Raw genomic sequence first — 21315 nt, forward strand, 5'->3', positions numbered from 1 at the left:
CCGTTTGAGTCCGGCTCCATGGCTAAATGGTTAGCGTGCTGGCCTTTGGCCACAGGGGTCCCGGGTTCGATTTCCGCAGGGTCGGGAATTTTAACCATCATTGGTTAATTTCGCAGGCACGGGGACTGGGTATATGTGTCGTCTTCATCATCATTTCATCCTCATCACGACGTGCAGGTCGCCTACGGGAGTCAAATGAAAAGATCTGCACCTGGCGAGCCGAACATGTCCTCGGACACTCCCGGCACTAAAAGCCATACGCCATTTCATTTTTTTCTTATCGTTTGAGACTGATGCATTAATACCGGGACTGAGAGAGATTAAACAGGATTCAAACGAACCTTTTATTTAGAGTTACCAGATGGTTGTGGGTGTAAAGGCGGTTAAATGTGTTTTAAGAAGTAGGACAAATGATGGGCGTATTACAACCGTTGAATTTTACACTTTCCAATTTCAAAGCAAAGGATTTTGGTGTAACACTTTGCTTCTTCGACAGTGCTACTCTTTTCTAAGCAATTATAGCTCATTTCAAACTTAGCAGTTAACTTTCACTTTCTTATAGAATAGGGGACACTAATAAATTACTGCTTAAATAATGCTCAAATTGTTCAAACATTCATACTGACGCGTAAAGTAAGCAGCTGCTCAAAATACAATTAGCCTACTTTCATCTATCTGTATGTCTACCCCTTAGTCTCGTTTCTTGATACCTGGTCGGGGATGAGATGACATTAATTTATACGGCATGTTTCTACGGACGGATGCCCTTCCTGACACCAACCTCAGTTGAGGAGCTAATGAAGATGAAATCCGTTATGGTGAATGAATTTGGGTAAGGGGGTGGGAGGACTCAGCTCTGGCCTATAGATAGGAACTGTCCGGCATATGTCTGGAAGTGAAAATATTAAACCACACAAAACCATTCTGAGAGCAGCCGACGGTGGGGTTCGAACCCACGTGTTTCACGAATGCAGAGCTTGGCTCCATAGCCGTAGCGCGTTAAAACGCGCGGCCACTCAGCCTACTTTCAACTGTATAAATAAAATTATAATTTGTATCTGTACGCTCTGATTAGATGTACAGGATTCCAGAACTTAATATTAAGAAAATGTATAGATTTAAATAAGTTGAAGAAATGATAATTCTATAATGATAGCGCTAAAAGATGAGATTGTATTCGGGAAATAGTGGGTTTGAACCCAATTGTCGGCAGCCCTGAAGCTGGTTTTACGTGGTTTCCTATTTTCACAACAAGCAAGTGTTGGGGCTGCACCTTAATTAAGGCTACGGCCGTTTCGTTTCCACTCCTAGCCCTTTCCTATCGAATTGTCTCCATAAGACCTATCTGTGTCGGTGCGACATAAAGCCAGCGGTAAAAAATAACACCCATTTCACCAAACATCCCTGACTTTTCCGTAAATTTCTTTAAGAGCAGGTCTATCCATAGCATAAAGCACAAGTGCCAGTTGTCAAGATCAGGATTAAAAATTCGACGTCACGCCCCTCAGCTCTCCATTATAACTGTACGTCCCAGTGGTTTAGTGAAATCAGAGACAGGGAATATTTCTTTTGCCAAAGTGGCCATCCGGAATTAGAATTCGGAGGAGTCGAAGAGTGAGTTTTGTAATGTGAGTGAGGAAGTCCCAAGAGAAAATAGTTCGCATGCTCGATGTGAATATCTGTATTTGTGAAACCCCTGACAGTCTTGAGCTGACACAACGAGAATTTCTTCTGCCTTTACGTAACTGGCACTCATCCCAATAGAGCTTGCTCACAAAAAACAATATGAAGTTGACAGCGAAAAGAGCTAGAAACTTGCACAGGAGACTTGCACTGACAAGAGAAGTTTCTTTTTTTAACCTAACAGAAGAAGAATGTTTATATGGTACCTCATAACACCCAAGAGCACAATTCTTCAAGTAGAATTCACATATCTTTAACAAACTTCATAATCACAATCATAATAATAATAATAATCATCTTTTTCTTCTTCTTCTCTTCTGGTCCTTTTTCGAACTACTTAGAGTCGGCACTAATGTGCATTAGGTCCAGTTTTACGTCTGGATGTCCTTCCTGACGCCAACGTTATGTGGAGGGATTTATTCACTATTGCGTGTTTCTATTGTATTTGGTAATGCGACGCATTGTGTGCAAATGAAGATGGATATGAATCAAAGGCCACAACGTTGACAATTCCAGCCAAAGAGCCGTTTTGCTTGGCTTTTTTTGACTGAGTTCACCGTCTCTCGTATCACACAGATCCTCAGTTGAACTCACGAGGCTGAGTGAACCCCCATTCACTGGACCCCTTGGACTAATCGGGAATCGATCTCGGGACCTTCGGATAAGAGGGAGACACGCTGCCCTTATACCACGAAGCTGGCATTGAATGAAATATATTTTAGTCGTGGTTACCGATTACATTTATTCGAGCGAAGTACCCTCATGATTCGCCTCCTTGGCTGAATGGTCAACGTACTAGCCTTCGTTTCAGAGCAGCCCGGGTTCGACTTCCGGCCACACTGAGGATTTTAACAGCGTTTGGTTAATTCCTACAGTGCGGGCACTGGGTATTTATGTTCTTCATAATACACAATCTCTCCATCTACAGTGCATACAACACACCACACTACCAACCACCACAGAAACTTTGGTAGTGAATACATCATTCCACATATGGTTGGCGTCAGGAAGAGCATCCGGCTGTAAAACTGGGAAAATCTACATCAAGTGCCGACCCAAATAAATGGGCAAAAAGCGCTAAGAAGAAGAAGAAGGAGAACCCTCACGAAATATAAAGTGCTCATTAAATTCACACAGTCTGCTGACCTTCACAAGAAACGTAGGACTATAAGGTTCAGTAAGTAGAAAACTGGACTCTCTTATGCAATTTTATGTGATCGCCATCAATCAGTGGTTAACAATGTACAGTATATCAGGTGGAAGAAATATTTGTTTTGGCGCCGTCATACAGCCATATATACATCTGCACACTGGGGTTGTTATAGACAATTTAATTCGTTAAAGAAACGTTACTCGGAAAGAACAATTTCACTCCCTATATTTGTACAAAAATTCGCTACGATTCAGTGAAGGGGAAGAACGGACAAAACCACTCTTGTGGAGGCAGTCTGAGGAAGTGAAAACGGCATGAAGGTTTCATTTCGATCTCCTCTCTAATTCACCCTCCTTTTAAAAAAGCAGTCGGCTGAATGCGATATATTGACGACTGTTTCAAAACATCCAGGTGTCTTGGTCATAAATTTCATTGGGAACCATGTCTAAACTATGTGTTTCATAATCACCACTGATATGCATTTAGGGCTGTCACCCAGGTGGCAGATTCCTAATCGTTTGTTTACGTAGTATTTTCCTAAGTGATATCAAAGAAGTTGAAATTTGTTAAATTACTTCCAATCCCTAATTCCTCTTCCTATAAATGAGTATTTGACATAATTTGCCCTCTTGAATTCCAACCTTATTTTCATATCATTGGCACGAATGAATCACTGTCTGTTTCACCGATCTAATTTAATTCATGGTGAACAAGTTAGTACATATATATTTGAGAATGGATAACAATCGTTCCCTAATTAGCGGCTATTTACAAAGTCTCTGTCCTCCTCACAGCAGGTAGTCAGCATTCCTGGTATTACCTGGGTGGGTGATAATCCTGACTGACGGGCCTCACTTTCACTTTGCTTCGCAAGATCAGTCACTTTAAACAACAGCTGCACGCAGACAGGTCCGAACACACAGTCTGTTAGGAATCACGACGCACGACGACTGTTCCTTGGCTCTCCTGCAGAACAGTCCAGTAACTCACACAATCAAGACAGTCAACTGAATTAAATCAAATCAAAATCTCTTTATTTGCAAATGAGGTGTCTACCTCAGTGGTAAATGGTACACTAAAATACACTATTGCCCAGCACTAAATTTAAAATTAACAAGAGAAGAAGAAAATTTTCCTAGAATACAATATTATACAATTTATGCTAACATTTTTTTTTATTAAACACACACCTCATCATTAATCAATTTGTATTATTTACAAAATTCTACTTATAATATCTCCTACACTTACAAACATAGTCAACTCATATAAAGTATGTGAAATTACTTCTAATAATACTATACAACTGGTATAAGATTAAAATTAACATTGTATTTATTTATTTTTTAATTTTTTTTTACCGTTTTGGAACCTAAGTAGAATAACGACATGCTGCGTCTTAACCAGAGCCCCCTTTTGCCACCACTTTTCAGAGTTCCTGAAGGGCCTTCACAGCTACCGTAGCGGTCCCAGAGCCCTCGAAGACCCCACTGTACTTCACCCGTACAGGCAGTCCCCTACTTCGGCTGTCCAAACTCCATAGACCAGGGGATGGAATTTATTTAATCACACACATTTTTTATTTACAATATCCTGCACTGGTCGAATGCCCTCTAACATTTCATTTATTTTATCTGTTGCTGTTTATTCTCTTCCTGAATATCTGTACAGATTTTGGAAAAGGATCAAACCCTACCCCTGGTAAACTGTTCCACTCCTTCACGCCCTTCCCAATGAATGAAAATTTACCCCAATCGCTTCTGCTAAAATTCCTTCTAATTTTATACTTGTGATCAGCCCTGCCAATATAATTATTTCCAACTGAAGCCTCTCACGGATTTCTCTCCATGCTTCGTCTCCTGTATAGGCTCTATAAAATCCTATACGTCTAGTTTTCTCCCTTCTCTTACTTAAAGTTCCCACCCAAGTTTCTGTAACATTTCTGATACACTACTTTTTCTCCTGAAATCTCCTGTTACAAATCTTGCTGCTTTCCTCTGCACACTATCTATTTATTTTAATAATTATTCTTGGTGAGGATCCCAAACACTGTTTGCATATTCCAATAATGGACGAACCATACTTAAGTAAATTTTTTCTTTTAATGCTTTGTTGCATCCTTTAAGTAGCCTCATTATGACATGTAACGATCTGTATGCTTTCCCAACAATGTCTCCACATGACCCTTCCAGTGCAAATTACATTCAAATCTCACACCTAAGTATTTGCACTTGCCATCTTTTGGTTTAAGTACCTCATCCAAAGTATAATCAAATTCAATTTTAAAGCTCCTGTTTGTAAATGTTGTAACAGTTGATTTGCCTCCATTAACCTTCATATTATTTTCTTCAATCCATTGTTGGATACTCTCAAGGTCCCTTTGTAATTCTGAACAATCCTCAATGTTATTAATTTCCCTATAAACAATTATGTCATCTGCATACAATCTTATTTCTGATGTTATATTGTTCCCTAAATCATTTGCATATATTAAGAAAAGTAACCCTGTGCAATTCCCTTCCAAACTTTCGCTTCCTGTGGTATATTATTTCCTACTTTGACTTTCTGAACCCTTGAATTTAGAAATGTTCTTATCCAACGTATAACCCTTACGTCCAATTCTATTCCCTCCAATTTCTTTAATAATATTCCATGTTCCACTCTATCAAAGGCTTTGGAAAGATCTATGGCTATGCAATCCAATTGCCCTCCTGAATCCAACTGATCTGATATGTCCTGCTGAAATCCCACCAGTTGTGCCTCACAAGAAAATTTCTTTCTAAATCCATACTGGTTCCTCATGAACCAATTTTTATCATCACGTATCCCTCTGATGTACTTTGCTATTAAACTCTCCAGTATTTTACAAACTATACTGGTCAGGCTGACTGGTCTGTAGTTCTCTGGTTTCCTTTTATCACCCTTTCCATTATAAATTGGTATTATTATAGATTCCTTCCATTCCATTGGTATTACACTATTATTTATGTCATAGTCAAAGAGAAATTTTAAATAAGGCACTATGTACCACCCCATTGTCTTTAATACCTCCCCAGTAATTTGATCACTTCCCGCTGCTTTTCCTTGCTGAAGCAGTTGGATTTCTCTAAAAATATATTTGTGAATGAGAAGCTTCTTGTTTCCCTATGTGTCTCTCCCTCTCTATCTTCTGTTACGGTTTCCAACCTCTGACAATCTTCTACTGAATCTCTGAATTCCCTACTAAATAGATTTGCCTTCTCAGTATCTGTTAAATAGTGTTCACCCCCTTCTCCCACCATAGTAGGAATTTGGATTCCTCTTCCTTTTTGATTCCTACTGTATGAATACAGCTTTTTCCATTTCCCTTTGTGGTCATCACCCTCTTGAACTATGTCATTCATATAATTTTCTTTTGCTTCCTTTTTCACTCTATTCAGTTCCCTCATTAGCTGTTTTCTAGTTTCTCTATTCTGCTTACTCTCTTTGATTTTCCTGTTAAGTGCGGCCGGTATCCAGTATTCGGGAGATAGTAGGTTCGAACCCCACTGTCGGCAGCCCTGAAAATTGTTTTCCGTGGTTTCCCATTTTCACACCAGGCAAATGCTGGGGCTGTACCTTAATTAAGGCCACGGCCGCTTCCCTCCCACTCCTAGACCTTCCCTATCCCATCGTCGCCATAAGACCTATCTGTGTCGGTGCGACGTAAAGCAACTTGCAAAAAAAAAATCCTGTTTACTATTCTACACTTTCTTTTTAATTTTATTATTTCCCTTGTATGATAAACAGTGTCTGAGGTTATTTTACCCTTCTTAACAGGTAAAAATCTCTTCTCTCCTTCCCAAATGATTCCTTTAAATTTAGCCCAAAGTGTATCCACATTACTCCCTTTACTTATACAACAACTGAATTGTGATTTAAGGTAAGTCCCAAATTCATCAACTTTAGTTTTTCTGTATAATTTCTTGTCTTGTGTGACCCTCTTATTAAGCATTTTTGGCACGAGTCCTACATCCATTATTACAGCCTTATGGTCACCTAATCCTTCAATTACCTCAGTTTTATCAACAATTTCCCATGGTTTAACCAAGAATACATCTAGCAAGTTATTGAGACAAGTCGGTTCTTGTACTACTTGTGTAAATCCTCCCTCCCAAATTAACGTGTTTGCCAGTTTCTGTTCATGGGCTTCACTTGCAGCTCCATTCCATTCAACTTCAGGCAAGTTTAGATCTCCTCCAATTATTACCATATCATTATTATTGTTTTTATGAGTATAATCTATTATTTTCTCAAATATTTCCATGTCTCTTTCCTCTCTTCCAAGCCTCTATGTTCCTATAATTCCCACCTACCTCACATTATCACAAACTAATTTTATCCCTAATATTTCATCCCTTTCATCAGTAAACCATTCATGTGAACAATAAGTTCCCTTCACCAGAATAAACACCCCCCTCCCATTTTATCCCCTCGGTCTCTACGATAGACTGTATACCCTTCTGGAAATACTTCACTATTACCCACCCCTTCTCTCAACCACGATTCCATTCCGAACACTACATCAGTCTCACAAGATTCCATCAATGTACCGAATTTTAATTGTTTAACTCACAGTTAACGTGACTGCTCCGCGCAGTGAACTACTCAATATCGATAACTAAACAACGTCGGCAGTGCTAACCAGCACTCCTCTAAGAACACTGCGACAACGCTCACTACTCACAACACCACCAACACCGACCACTGAACAGCTACTACACAACAACTCCGACGACAGCCAGCACTACTGCTGTCCAACTCCAGCTCCCTTGTTAGCGGCTAGCCCCTTTTTATATCCCTGCTGATGAAGACTGAAATATTTGTGATGCAGCTAGAAAAGGAGCATTCTCGTTCCGCCTTCGAGAAGGACCACGGGGAAACCAGTCGAAGAGCACGGTACAAGGAGAGGCCGGCCATGCCCACCCGGCCAGCTGGGATGTCACCAATCTTACTCACTCACCACTTCCAGTAAACACCGAAGGGGACTACGACAGGGATGACGATCACTTGAACACGTAACATTATGAACTTTCCTACTCCACTCAAGCCTATTCGTCTACTAATGTCATTTCACGCCACATCTCATCTGACAGCTCGGAACATCCCGCTTAGTCGAGCAGGTCGTCTCCATGCTCCCAAAACTTACCAGACTAAAGTTTTCAACATTTTCGTGACTACTCTTTTGTTGGAAATCACCCTTTTTTTGGCACCTTTTCCAGTCCTCAAATCAAGTAATTGTGGTGTGGGTCCCATACACTGGAACTATGCTCTAACTTACGTCGCACCGACACAGATAGGTCTTATGGCGACGATGGGATAGGAAAGGCCTAGAAGTTGGAAGGAAGCGGCCGTGGCCTTAATTAAGGTACAGCCCCAGCATTTGCCTGGTGTGAAAATGGGAAACCACGGAAAACCATCTTCAGGGCTGCCGATAGTGGGATTCGAACCTACTATCTCCCGGATGCAAGCTCACAGCCGCGCGCCTCTACACGCACGGCCAACTCGCCCGGTATAGGCCTACTCATCATCATCATCATCTGTTTACTCTCCAGGGTCGGCTTTTCCCTCGGACACAGCGAGGGATCCCACCTCTACCGCCTCAAGGGCAGTGTCCTGGAGCTTCAGACTCTTGGTCGGGAATACAACTGGGGAGAATGACCAGTACCTCGCCCAGGCGGCCTCACCTGCTATGCTGAACACGGGCCTTGTGGAGGGATGGGAATATTGGAAGGGATAGGCAAGGAAGAGGGAAGGAAGCGGCCGTGGCCTTATGTTAGGTACCATCCCGGCATTCGCCTGGAGGAGAAGTGGGAAACCACGGAAAACCACTTCCAGGATGGCTGAGGTGGGAATCGAACCCACCTCTACTCAGTTGACCTCTCGAGGCTGAGTGGACCCCGTTCCAGCCCTCATACCACTTTTCAAATTTCGTGGCAGAGAGCCGGGAATCGAACCCGGGCCTCCGGGGGTGGCAGCTAATCACGCTAACCACTACACCACAGAGGCGGACATAGGCTTACTCCCTCTCCTTTAATTCCTTACTGCAACTTCTAAATACCTTCATGAAGAGATCTGTAACCTTTATTTACAATCCCGTGTATATGATTACCTCATTGAAGAGCATTCCTTATATTAACACCTAGGTACTTACAGTGATTCCCATGAGTTACTATCACGCCATCATTCTTCATTATGACAATGGCGCGTGGCTTCCGAAGAGGCCTGATGCAGGTCTTTTGAGTTGACGCCGTATAGGCGACTTCCGCTTCTGTCAGGATGGGGACCTACCTGTGATGAATTCTAATGCCGAAGACGGCAAATACACCCAGCCTCCGAGCCACTGGAATTAACCAATCACTATTAAAATCCTCCACCCGACAGGGAATCGAACCCAGGATCCCTTGGACACACTAACCATTTAGCCATGGATCTGGATTCATTATTTATCAAAGGAAATATTTTCGCTTTTATTTATTTTAGAACATACAAAAATTATAGCTTCTATTTGGAGCTCTCTACCAAGCGACCAGCCCTCAGCCTCGTACGCCTGCAGTTTACGAGGTGACGCATGGCCAGCACGACGAATCCGCTCGGTCACATTTCTTGGATTTCTAGACCAGGGTCGCTAACTTATCGTCATCTAGTTCCTCAGTTGTTCTCCTGAAGACTTAGTGAACCTCGAACCAGCCCTCAGAACCGGGTAAAAATCCCTGATCTGGTCGGGAATCGAACCCAAGGTCTCCGCATAAGAAGTAGGCTCGCTATCCCTAGACCGTGGGGCTGGCACAAAAAGAAATATATATATAGTTAATTTGTTTGTTTGTTTGTTTGTTTGTTTGTTTTGATCCTCAACAATAGGCTATATCCCAAAATTCAGAAAACTCGATAGATGATACCTCGGTACCTCTCTCGTCTCGTATGCTCAAGGCTGAGGGATTGAATCCTGGAGCAAATGTTTGGCTTTTAAGAGTGCTTAAATGCGAGAGAGCCATGGTAGGTTTTCTGGCTCATTAAACAGTAAGTACCCTCTCTTCAAAAGTGATAGTGGGGTATCTTTTCACATAGGATTAAAATAACAATGAATAGGTTCTATTACACACAACTTTAAATATGTGTAACTCTAATACATTCTTCGTTCGGTTGAACCATATCGTTGTTCTGTGTACATTATAAACAGGCTGCCAACTTTTCGAATACCTGACAGTATTCTTTATCAAGGCGACTAATGTACAGCTCCTAGTAACCGATTTCGGGTGCCTGGGGAGATTCGTTGTGTGATGTGGGGTGAAAGTTCCCTTTGGGGATCATTGTAAATACCTAGGTATTAATATAAGGAATGATCTTCATTGGGGTAATCACATAAATATGATTGTAAATAAAGGGTACAGATCTCTGCACATGGTTGTGAGTGTATTTAGGAGTTGTAGTAAGGATGTAAAGGAGAGAGCATATTTGTCTCTGGTGAGACCCCAACTAGAGTATGGTTCCAGTGTATGGGATCCTTACCAGGATTACTTGATTCAGGAACTGGAAAAAATCCAAAGAAAAGCAGCTCGATTTGTTCTGGGCGATTTCCGACAAAAGAGTACATACATACATACATTATCATTATAGACTGTTATGCCTTTCAGCGTTCAGTCTGCAAGCCTCTGAGAATTTTTATAAACGTCGCCACAATCCTCGATTTGCAACTAGTGCTGTGGCCTCAAAAGAGTAGCGTTACAAAAATGTTGCAAAGTTTGGGCTGGGAAGACTTGGGAGAAAGTAGACGAGCTGCTCGACTAAATGGTATGTTCCGAGCTGTCAGTGGAGAGATGGCGTGGGAGGACATCAGTACGCGAATAAGTTTGGATGGTGTCTTTAAAAGTAGGAAAGATCACAATATGAAGATAAAGTTGGAATTCAAGAGGACAAATTGGGGCAAATATTCGTTTATAGGAAGGGGAGTTAGGGATTGGAATAACTTACCAAGGGAGACGTTCAATACATTTCCAATGTCTTTGCAATCATTTAAGAAAAGGCTAGGAAAACAACAGATAGGGAATCTGGTACCTGGGCGACTGCCCTAAATGCAGATCAGTAGTGATTGATTGATTGATTGATTGATTGATTGATTGATTGATTGATTGATTGATTGATTGATTGATTGATTGATGGTTGATTGATTGATTGATTGATTGATTGTGTAGGGGTAGCGTGCCTGCCTCTTACCCGGAGGCCCCGGGTTCGATTCCCGGCCAGGTCAGGGATTTTTACATGGACCTGAGGGCTGGTACGAGGTCCACTCTGCCTAGGTGATTAGAATTGAGGAGCTATCTGACGGTGAGATAGCGGCCCCGGTCTAGAAAGCCAAGAATAACGGCCGAGGGGATTCGTCGTGCTGACCACACGACACCTCGTAATCTGTAGGCCTTCGGGCTGAGCAGCGGTCGCTTGGTAGGCCAAGGCCCTTCAAGGGCTGTAGTGCCATGGGGTTTGGTTTTGGGGAGATTCATTAACTTGATGCGTTTACCTTGGGATGACTGAAAAGCGAAGTCTACGGAGGAAACATAAAACACAAGAAACGAAATGGTCGCTCACATTATACACAGTTCTGTCATGAAATGAAATGTCGTATGACTTTTCGTGCCGGGATATCCGGACGGGTTCGGCTCGCCAGGTGCAAGTCTTTCTTATTTGACACCCGTAGGTGACCTGCGCGTCGTGATGAGGATGAAATGATGATGAAGACAACACATACACCCAGCCCCCGTGCCATTGGAATTAACCAATTAAGGTTAAAATCCCCGACCCGGACTGGAATCGAACCCGGGACCCTCTGAACCGAAGGCGAGTACGCTGACCGTTTAGCCAACGAGTCGGACAGTTCTGTCATAAAAGGACGTCAAGACGATCTCCGACGAACCACGCGTACTATTATTGCCAAGACAGCTGGAAAGTGTATTGAAGTCGGTGGTGGGATTTTTAGAATATGTACTGTGAATTAATCCAAAGGACGTAAGTCGATTACCCATTTGTGTTGCGCATTACGTACGGTAAGTTTTTTTTGCATTAATACATCGTTTGTATTGAACTGTTTGTACATTATGAAAGGTTTCTGCATCAAGAAATACTTCAATAAGTCACTTGTGTCTCTTTAATGTTCTTGTAATTTTAAGGTTATTCTTATGCGTACCATACAGACAGCTGTATTTTAACACAGTTGCATATTATACACTTCTTTATAAGACGTTTGTGCTTGGAACCATCCATACTACTGGTTCCTGAAATATTTAATTTTCCTCCCGAAACGCCCCATGTATGTAGATAGCACAACGACATAATCCAACCCGGACGAAGAACGCAACTCTGTAATAGTTTAATAGGCCGTAGACGCTTCAACTCTAAGATAGTGACTATGCCTGGGATGACCATGTGTGGCCCTGAATCTGATTTCTAGTCCAATTGTGGCCCCAGATGTTTTAGGAAATCGGCCAGTTGTAGTCTGGAAATAACTGAATTATTGTACCAATTCAGATAATATGTTCCTCCCCGTGTTAAAGACATATGACTGCCAGTAACAACGTGTAACACAGCATTATTAAATATGAGTAGCCTAAAGCTGTCGATACCATAGTGTGAAACACTTGTTACAGGTATGCTTAAAAATATTGTTTCTGAAGATTTGTCTTTTAATATTGAGCCCTTCATCTGGTGTCGCGAAACATATGTCCTTGCCCTTCACACTGATAGAAAATTAAATGAAACTCTCTTTATGAACTGTAGCCTAATGATGGAGTTCTGCTGTAGTGCCATTATTGTTTTGTTACATGCTAGTTGGTTTCTGAGCTTTACTTATGTTTCGCTTTGGATGCCATTAAATATATCCATAAATTTATCAGAATGGCTCGTAGCAAAGTAGCCAATATAGACGTGAGTGAAATGAGTTGTAATTCGCCTTGCTGGAGCATTAACTCTGCCTAGATGTTGGGGGAAACCTTGGATAACTCGTGACATAATGTTCCCATTTTTGAAATTTCAACATCTAGGACTGGCCGCACATGGACATGTGGTCAACATTTTGTCTGGGCCGCACCCAGGCTGCAGAACTCGGGCTTGTAAATGAAATGGCGTATGGCTTTCAGTGCCGGGAGTGTCCGAGGACATGTTCGGCTCGCCAGGTGCAGATCTTTTGATTTGACGACCTGCGCGTCGTGATGAGGATGAAATGGTGATGAAGACGACACACACACCCAGCCCGCGTGCCAGAGAAATTAACCAATTAAGGTTAAAACGCCCGACCCTGCCGGGAATCGAACCCGGGACCCCTGTGACCAAAGGCCAGCACGCTAACCATTTAGCCATAGAGCCGGACACTCGGGCTTGTACGACGTGTTTACTCAAAATCGCTTCAGAAATGACATCTGTAAGTACTGCAAACTCCACGTTAGTCATCCTAAATCTTTACTGTTATTACAAAAACTTGTCATTTCAGCGCAAGTGCGCAGCGATCGTGACTAACAATTAAGGGATTTTTGAGAAAAACAACGTTAGTCCAAAATGACGCATTTTCAGTTAGTGGTGCCACTTGGGTTTCTTTTTATTTATTTATTTTTTTTTTTTTTTTGCTATTGGCTTTGCGTCGCATCGACACAAATAGGTCTAATGGCGACGATGGGATAGTAAAGGCCTAGGAGTTGGAAGGAAGCGGCCGTGGCCTTAATTAAGGTACAGCCCCAGCATTTTCCTGGTGTGAAAATGGGAAACCACGGAAAACCATTTTCAGGGCTGCCGACAGTGGGATTCGAACCCACTATCTCCCGGATGCATGTTCACAGCCGCGCGCCTCTAACCGCACGGCCAACTCGCCCAGTGGTGCCACTTGGGAGGGTAGAGCTGCACACATAGTAAAATAATATCATGCCGGCAAAAAGCGCATTAGTGTCGCAGGAAACGAGCAATGACATTTAGAAGTCTAGAAATGCGGCATATTTGACCAATCCTGCTATCTCACGTTCACTGTTGAGCGAAACTAGGGTATCTTCTCAATATATAAGATTAAAGGAACGGTGTCGTAAAACTTGCGCCGAGTAAAAGTTGCGCCGAGTTAAAATCAGTAAAACTTGCGCCGTGGTCATTAATCATTCTAAGATCTCATTAGCGAGAGGTCTTGTTTGTCTGGGAATTCCACAGGGAAGTTTCATGTTTCAGAGTGTGACGGTGTCCACTGCCTACTTACCCCTTTATCAGTGTTTTCCAGCCACTTGCTAAACTTGGTTTGTTAAATAATGGCAACACTTAAGCGGCTGTTTTAAATTCAACGGAGATCGTCTCAATGAGACAAAATGAAACAACGCTGATCGAATGAACATTTGCGACGAAAAACTTTAAATTTCAATGTAATACATGTTAAATTTAATATTCTGAAAAAGTTATAGCGATGTTACGAATGTTTACAATACTTTTGTAAATTTCAGTTATTGTCATCATCATCATCATCATCTGTTTACCCTCCAGGTTCGGTTTTTCCCTCGGACTCAGCGAGGGATCCCACCTCTACCGCCTCAAGGGCAGTGTCCTGGAGCTTCAGACTCTTGGTCGGGGGATACAACTGGGGAGTATGACCAGTACCTCGCCCAGGCGGCCTCACCTGCTATGGTGAGCAGGGACCTTGTAGGGGGATGGGAAGATTGGAAGGGATAGGCAAGGATGAGGGAAGGAAGCGGCCGTGGCCTTAAGTTAGGCACCATCCCGGCATTTGCCTGGAGGAGAAGTGGGAAACCACGGAAAACCACTTCCAGGATGGCTGAGGTGGGAATCGAACCCACCTCTACTCAGTTGACCTCCCGAGGCTGAGTGGACCCCGTTCCAGCCCTCGTACCACTTTTCAAATTTCGTGGCAGAGCCGGGAATCGAACCCGGGCCTCCGGGGGTGGCAGCTAATCACGCTAACCACTACACCACAGAGGCGGACTTCAGTTATTGTTAAGATTAAAAAAGCTTCTTCATAACGATGATGGTGGAACGTAGGTCTCCCATCACTGCTGCGAGGGTTCAATGTCCGATCACTTTAGGTAGCGTTTATGCTGGACAAGGCTGGCGCTCAAAATATTATTTCTGATTTCTTCATCTTTATATCAGCGTCACTGTTTGAAACAATTTCATTTGTCATTTATTAATCTTTTATACCCCGGGGAATGCGACAGGCTTCGCCAGGGCACACAATTTCCTTTCCTTGGCAGTAGCTATGGTTCATTCTTGACCCCTATCACTTCATAAGGGGTGCATGTCGGGGAAATGTAGGGTGAGACAGTTATTTTCTGTTTTCACTGGTCATTCTTTGTTCAACAAATTCGCTATCATTTCATTTGCCATCCATTAATCTCTGTCCGGAAAAGCACGCCAGACATCGCATTCGGCAGCTTTTTCTTCCTTTAGCGGTATTTCATTCTTCATTCATTCTATTCCTGACCCTGTCAGTTAGCTACAAACAGGCTGTGGATATTCTTCATAAGACTGAAAGGCTGATTCCATGTTTCCACACTTGGTTTGTGAATCAAGTCAAACTACGTAGTTATACACATTTCACACACTGATATAAATACGATGCAAGTGTTCTAAATGTGCAAGAAACCAACATTCATAGAGTGAATAACATTTTATATATATTAATTTCAAAATCTCAGTACTACAGATATTCACACCATTCGCTGGACCTGGAAATAAGCCCCTGCGGTGCAGCGCAGGTAGCAGTTGGTTAAGACAGCTGTCAAACCACTTCTACTCCCGGCGGGGAATCTCCACGGCGCAAATTTTACTCGGCGCAACTTTTACAGAACCAAAGGAACAGTGAATGTAAAGACGGGTTATTATTGCGTGCGTATCAGATACTATATGCACAGACGGATTATCTCAGCATTCGTGTATGCTCATATGCTTGAACGAGTAATCTGGCATTTGCAAGCAAAACTCACATACGTCTACTTTTCTTTTTTTAAAGTTTCGCGGATAATAATCTCCTTCACTACACGTTACCACGTTGTATAGCCTATATGAAGGTACTCATATGCAACAGTACTTAAAATATATCCTGCCGTGTGGAGATGGATCCGCCTCTGTGGTGTAGTGGTTAGTGTGATTAGCTGCCACCCCCGGAGGCCCGGGTTCGATTCCCGGCTCTGCCACGAAATTTGAAAAGTGGTACGAGGTCCACTCAGCCTCGGGAGGTCAACTGAGTAGAGATTCCCACCTCAGTCATGCTGGAAGTGGTTTTCCGTGGTTTCCCAATTCTCTTCCAGGCAAATGCCGGGATGGTACCTAACTTAAGGCCACGGCCGCTTCCTTCCCTCTTCCTTGTCTATCCCTTCCAATCTTCCCATCCCCCCGAAAGGCCCCTATTCAGCATAGCAGGTGAGGCCGCCTGGGCGAGGTACTGGTCATCCTCCCCAGTTGTATCCGCGACCCAGATTCTGAAACTCCAGGACACTGCCCTTGAGGCGGTAGAGGTGGGATCCCTCGCTGAGTCCGAGGGAAAAACCGACCCTAGAGGGTAAGCAGATAAAGAAGAAGAGGTGTGAAGTTGGTAGACGGTTTTTTCATGTTTACACACAAAACATGATTTTGGACTAATGTGCTTTTTCTCATAAATTCCTCAATTAGCAGTTAATCTGGCAAAAACTTATGCTTAATGGTGGGCATTGGAGTCTGCCTCACACCATCCTCAATGGTAGTGATTGCTACGGGCCGATGACCTCGATGTTAGGCCCCATTAAACAACAAGCAACCATCAGCGATTGCTACGGTTATTGTACGACAAAATTCGGCGGTAAATCATGGGTTATGGTAACTTGCCGGCAGGTATCCTGAGTATGGCATTTATTAATACTTTTTCTTGTCCGGTTCCGTGGCTAAACGTTTAGCGTGCTGGCCTTTGGTCAGAGGGGTCCCGAGTTCGATTCCCGGCAGGGTTGGGAATTTTAACCATAATTGGTTACTTCCCCTGGCATGGTGACTGGGTGTATGTGTCGTCTTCATCGTCATTTCATACTCATCACGATGCGCAGGTCACCTACGGGAGTCAAATCAAAAGACCTGCACCAGACCTCTCCGGAGGTCACACGTCATTATTATTATTATTATTACTTTCCCTACTACCGAGCTCGATAGCTGCAGTCGCTTAAGTGCGGCCAGTATCCAGTATTCGGGAGATAGTGGGTTCGAACCCCACTGTCGGCAGCCCTGAAGATGGTTTTCCGTGGACCGAGCTCGATAGCTTCAGTCGCTTAAGTGCGGCCAGTATCCAGTAATCGGGAGATCGTGGGTTCAAACCCCACTGTCGGCAGCCCTGAAGATGGTTTTCCGTGGTTTCCCATTTTCACACCAGGCAAATGCCGGGGCTGTACCTTAATTAAGGCCACGGCCACTTCCTAGGCCTTTCCCATCCCATCGTCGATAAGACATATCTTTGTCGGTGCGACGTAAAGCAAATAGCAAAAAAAAAAAGTTTTCCGTGGTTTCCCATTTTCGCACCAGGCAAATGCTGGGGCTGTACCTTTATTAAGGCCACGGCCGCTTCCTTTCCTTTCCTATCCATTCGTCGCCATAAGACCTATCTGTGACGGTGCGACGTAAAGCAAATAGCAAAGAAAAAACCTTCCCTACTCACTCTTAAAGAATCTTTGCTCCAATTAATTACAGTATATCCCGTAGCACGGGCACAACATCAAAATAGCTGTAAGATAGGATCATGTACATAGTATGAAGACCGCGATGTCCAGAGTCTTAACAGCCCCGAAGAGCCATCGCCTGCCAAACGACACCTGCTCAGCCCGAAGACCTGCAGATATGAGGTGTCATGCGGTCGGCACGACAAATCCTCTCGGCCATTATTCTTGGCTCTCTAGACCGGGGATTTAATTCATACAGTTTTACATGGTGACCATTTGAGTGAGTCTACCCTCTATTTACATTGAAATGTATTACTCGGGCGAGTTGGCCGTGCGCGTAGAGGCGCGCAGCTGTGAGCTTGCATCCGGGAGATAGTAGGTTCGAATCCCACTATCGGCAGCCCTGAAGATGGTTTTCCGTGGTTTCCCATTTTCACACCAGGCAAATGCTGGGGCTGTACCTTAATTAAGGCCACGGCCGCTTCCTTCCCAGTCCAAGCTCTTTTGTGTCCCATCGTCGCCGTAAGACCTATCTGTGTCGGTGCGACGTAAAGCAACTAGCAAAAAACCTATTTAAGTAATCGTACAAGTCTTAAATATTCATTATAGCAAAGGGAAAGCTTCAAATGGAGCGTGTTCTGATAAACAGGGAATATAAGCAGGCATAAAGAATGTAAAAAAGTACACATTATTTATTTGAGCTTTAGTATAATTGTGGCAACAATATATTTGTGTCGCTATGATAGGCTATTACACTAAATCATTCTCCTGGACTGCGGCATCACGGTTTGTTATTATTGCTCATTATAAATAGTTTGCTTTAAGCTACGGCACGTTTTTTCACAGTGTTTGCTCTCCCGCTCTCCCTTCCATCTTGTCAAATCGTTTCAATTGAGCCCTGGTTTTTGCTATGCTTAGACAGGATCGCAAAGATTTCGAGTCTCTAAAATGATCTGAGTCACAGCAGGCTTGCTTTCCCATTGTGTACCCATCGGTCTATGGATAGAGCTGCTGATTTTAGGGAATCTTTTGCGTGACATTTCAAACATCCTCAATTGGCGACCGACTTGGCTGGACATCGGATCCTGGGGCCATAGCCAAGAAATTAGCTTTAAACCAACTGGGCCATGCAGCCAGATTGGTCTGTTTATATAATCGACCTGTTGTGTAAAACAGAGTTAATTTCCTGAAAATTACTAATGCTTCGTAACGTTCATAGGCATATTACTGCCCAGGACGTCCGTTTCTTTAATAAATACAAATGTATGACTTCTAGCTCTGTTAAACAACACTGCACTTGTATCAAATAAACAATTAGTTAATACTTACACGCTATGATAACGAGAACACGTGTTCTTATACATGGGGTCATACTTATAACACGTGCATCGTACGGATATTGTGATATTAGCCAAGGGATCGTGGCGATCATTGTTTTAACGGGAAGTAGAACTGGTAAACCATTTAGTTAGTGACAATATTGTGTATTAATATATCGGAGTAGGTAAAGTAATGTAAGCCATTTTACAGTTGTTTATATTCGGAGCACGCAAGAACAGGTTTTTTTGTTTCTTACAGGCTGCTTTACGTCGCACCGACACAAATAGGTCTTATGGCGACGATGGGACAGGAAAGGGCTAGGAGTGGAAAGGAAGTGGCCGTGGCCTTACTTAAGGTACAGCCCCAGCATTTGCCTGATGTGAAAAATGGGAAACCACGGAAAAACACCTTGAGAGTTGCCGACAGTGGGGTCCGAACCCACTATCTCCCGAATATTGGATACTGGCCGCACTTAAGCGACTGCAGCTATCGAACTCGGTGCAAGAAGAGTAAAGTGTATGTCCAATGTGTTGCTGTGACCTCTTCATTTACAGGAGAGGTAACTAGCATAGCATCCGCAGCGAATATTATTCAGATCGTAAGAGTGATAAGTCCGACTTTTTTAAAGCTACACGTTGTTCAACTATAGTTTAACCGGTTTGCATATTTGTATAGAAACGTAGTACCGTCCTTTGCCCTCCTAACCTCCGCTCTACTGTACAGATGACCATCTAGCTTCATCATAGGAAAAGAAATATCTTCATAAGGCATACAGTTATTTACAAGATCTTCATTTAGAATGCGTTCTGGCGTCAATAAATTGACCTCGTCAGGGACAGGATTCCTTCGGTTAAAGGGAATGGATATCAAACATAGCTGTACAACAATGTACTTGCCGCTTTTGGTCCTGGTTGAATGCATGTCTGTAGAGCGCGCTGAGCATTCCGAAAGCAGCAAGGAAGAGCAGCAACTCCCGGTAGATAAGCTTGTAGAGGCTGCCCCTCCACATGAAGAGGAGGCGAGTGAAGCCGCCGCTAGTGGACGATGCCACTTCATATTGGTAGCTCACAGTCATACTTCACCACTAACACTCAGGAGAGTCCACACAGAAAGTCATACACATAGTATGAGGTTACATTCACTTACACATCACTGAAATAGACTACTTCGATAGGACATCAGACCTAAGGTCGAAGGAAAATAATTCGACTGCGGCGCACAGCAGTCAACTCGTGAATTTTTAGCGAACGCCAGTGTGCCGCAGAACATCACGGTGCATTTCGTAATTCGTACTCCGCATGAGCGTAGCAAATTCCTCACGTTGTTAGCCTCCGAAACAAGGCATCAGTTCAAATGCAATGCTTTTGTCATACATTAGAGTGAATATTTATACAGCAACAGTGCTATACCATGAAATATTCACTTCCTGGAAGAAACACTCAGACACTCATGTAAAAATTCTACCAGCAGAGGAATGCCAAACAAGAAATATTCCTCAGTAAAGACTAAATATGAATTCTACACCTAATCTGACATTGCAATAGAAATGGCTACCACCGGTATCGTTTATTCGTTCTTGTGATATTTCAAGTCACTATACGACGGAATAAAATGCACTCCACACACAGTGAGCTTTTGGCTCACGGCGCAACTGAGAGCAGAAAGGCAGGCAGGGCAGAGCTGGCAGATTGTGTAACGGGCGGAGAGCACAAGAAGGCTCACTCAATATAGCTAAGGTCAGGACAGACCGAGTGCCTTGAGACACATTCACCCCTTCAACCAGATGGCGTGCCTCTGCAGTCTTTATACTTACACTTACGGGAATTTAAAACATAAATATTAGCGCTTTCCAACCCTGGTGGTAGGGTAACACAGGTAACAATGATTCAGCCCTACTTCACCTTGAGGGCAAAGCGAGATATCCTCCGTCCTGCACTCAAATAACACCTTCCTTGTAAAGCGTCCAGGAATAAATGGTGCGTTGCGATTCAGATGCCAACAGACAACGCGTGGTTCATTTCATGAGAGAGGAAATGTCTTTCAGCGTCTTGTTTGTGGCAATCTTGAGAATACCCTACTGTAGAGAAATACGCATCAATGTTAGGTTGGCCGTATATTGCACATGTATTCCCAATCACTTAGGCCAACCACAGGGTATGGGGGTAGTGTGCTTGCTTCTTACCCGGAGACTCCTGTTCGATTCCCAGCTTGTCCAAGGATTTTAATCTGAAACGGGGTTCACGCAGCCTCGTGACACGAATTGAGGAACAGTTGATGTGAGAGGTAGCGGATCCGAACACAAAAGCCAAGCAATACGGCTGACGTCTCCATGCTGACCACGTGATACGTCAATATCCGCACGCCACGTGGTTGGACATCAGTCGTCTTGATAGGCTAAGACCCTTATGAGGCTATATGTGCCAATATTCTCAATGACTTTATTCCCCTGCTTGTACCACGTTTTGTTGTTGTCTGCTGCTGTTGTTGTTTTTT

The 21315-nt window shown here is 43.3% G+C and overlaps 1 protein-coding gene across 4 annotated transcripts in view; it reads right to left on the minus strand.

Moving 5' to 3' along the window:
- LOC136863966 (uncharacterized) overlaps positions 1-20460 on the minus strand; it is a 458924-nt gene extending 438464 nt beyond the window's left edge. For 2 of the 4 annotated variants that reach the window (XM_067140427.2, XM_067140426.2), the window contains exon 1: positions 19719-20460. In XM_067140427.2, the coding sequence (XP_066996528.2) occupies positions 19719-19897 (179 nt within the window). In that variant the 5' untranslated portion in view covers positions 19898-20460. The remainder of the gene's footprint in view (positions 1-19718) is intronic. The other 2 variants (XM_067140430.2, XM_067140428.2) reach the window with 1 other exon arrangement.
- Between the last annotated feature and the right edge of the window lie 855 nt (positions 20461-21315).

Source organism: Anabrus simplex, chromosome 2, assembly GCF_040414725.1.
Source record: "Anabrus simplex isolate iqAnaSimp1 chromosome 2, ASM4041472v1, whole genome shotgun sequence".
NCBI lineage: Eukaryota > Metazoa > Arthropoda > Insecta > Orthoptera > Tettigoniidae > Anabrus > Anabrus simplex.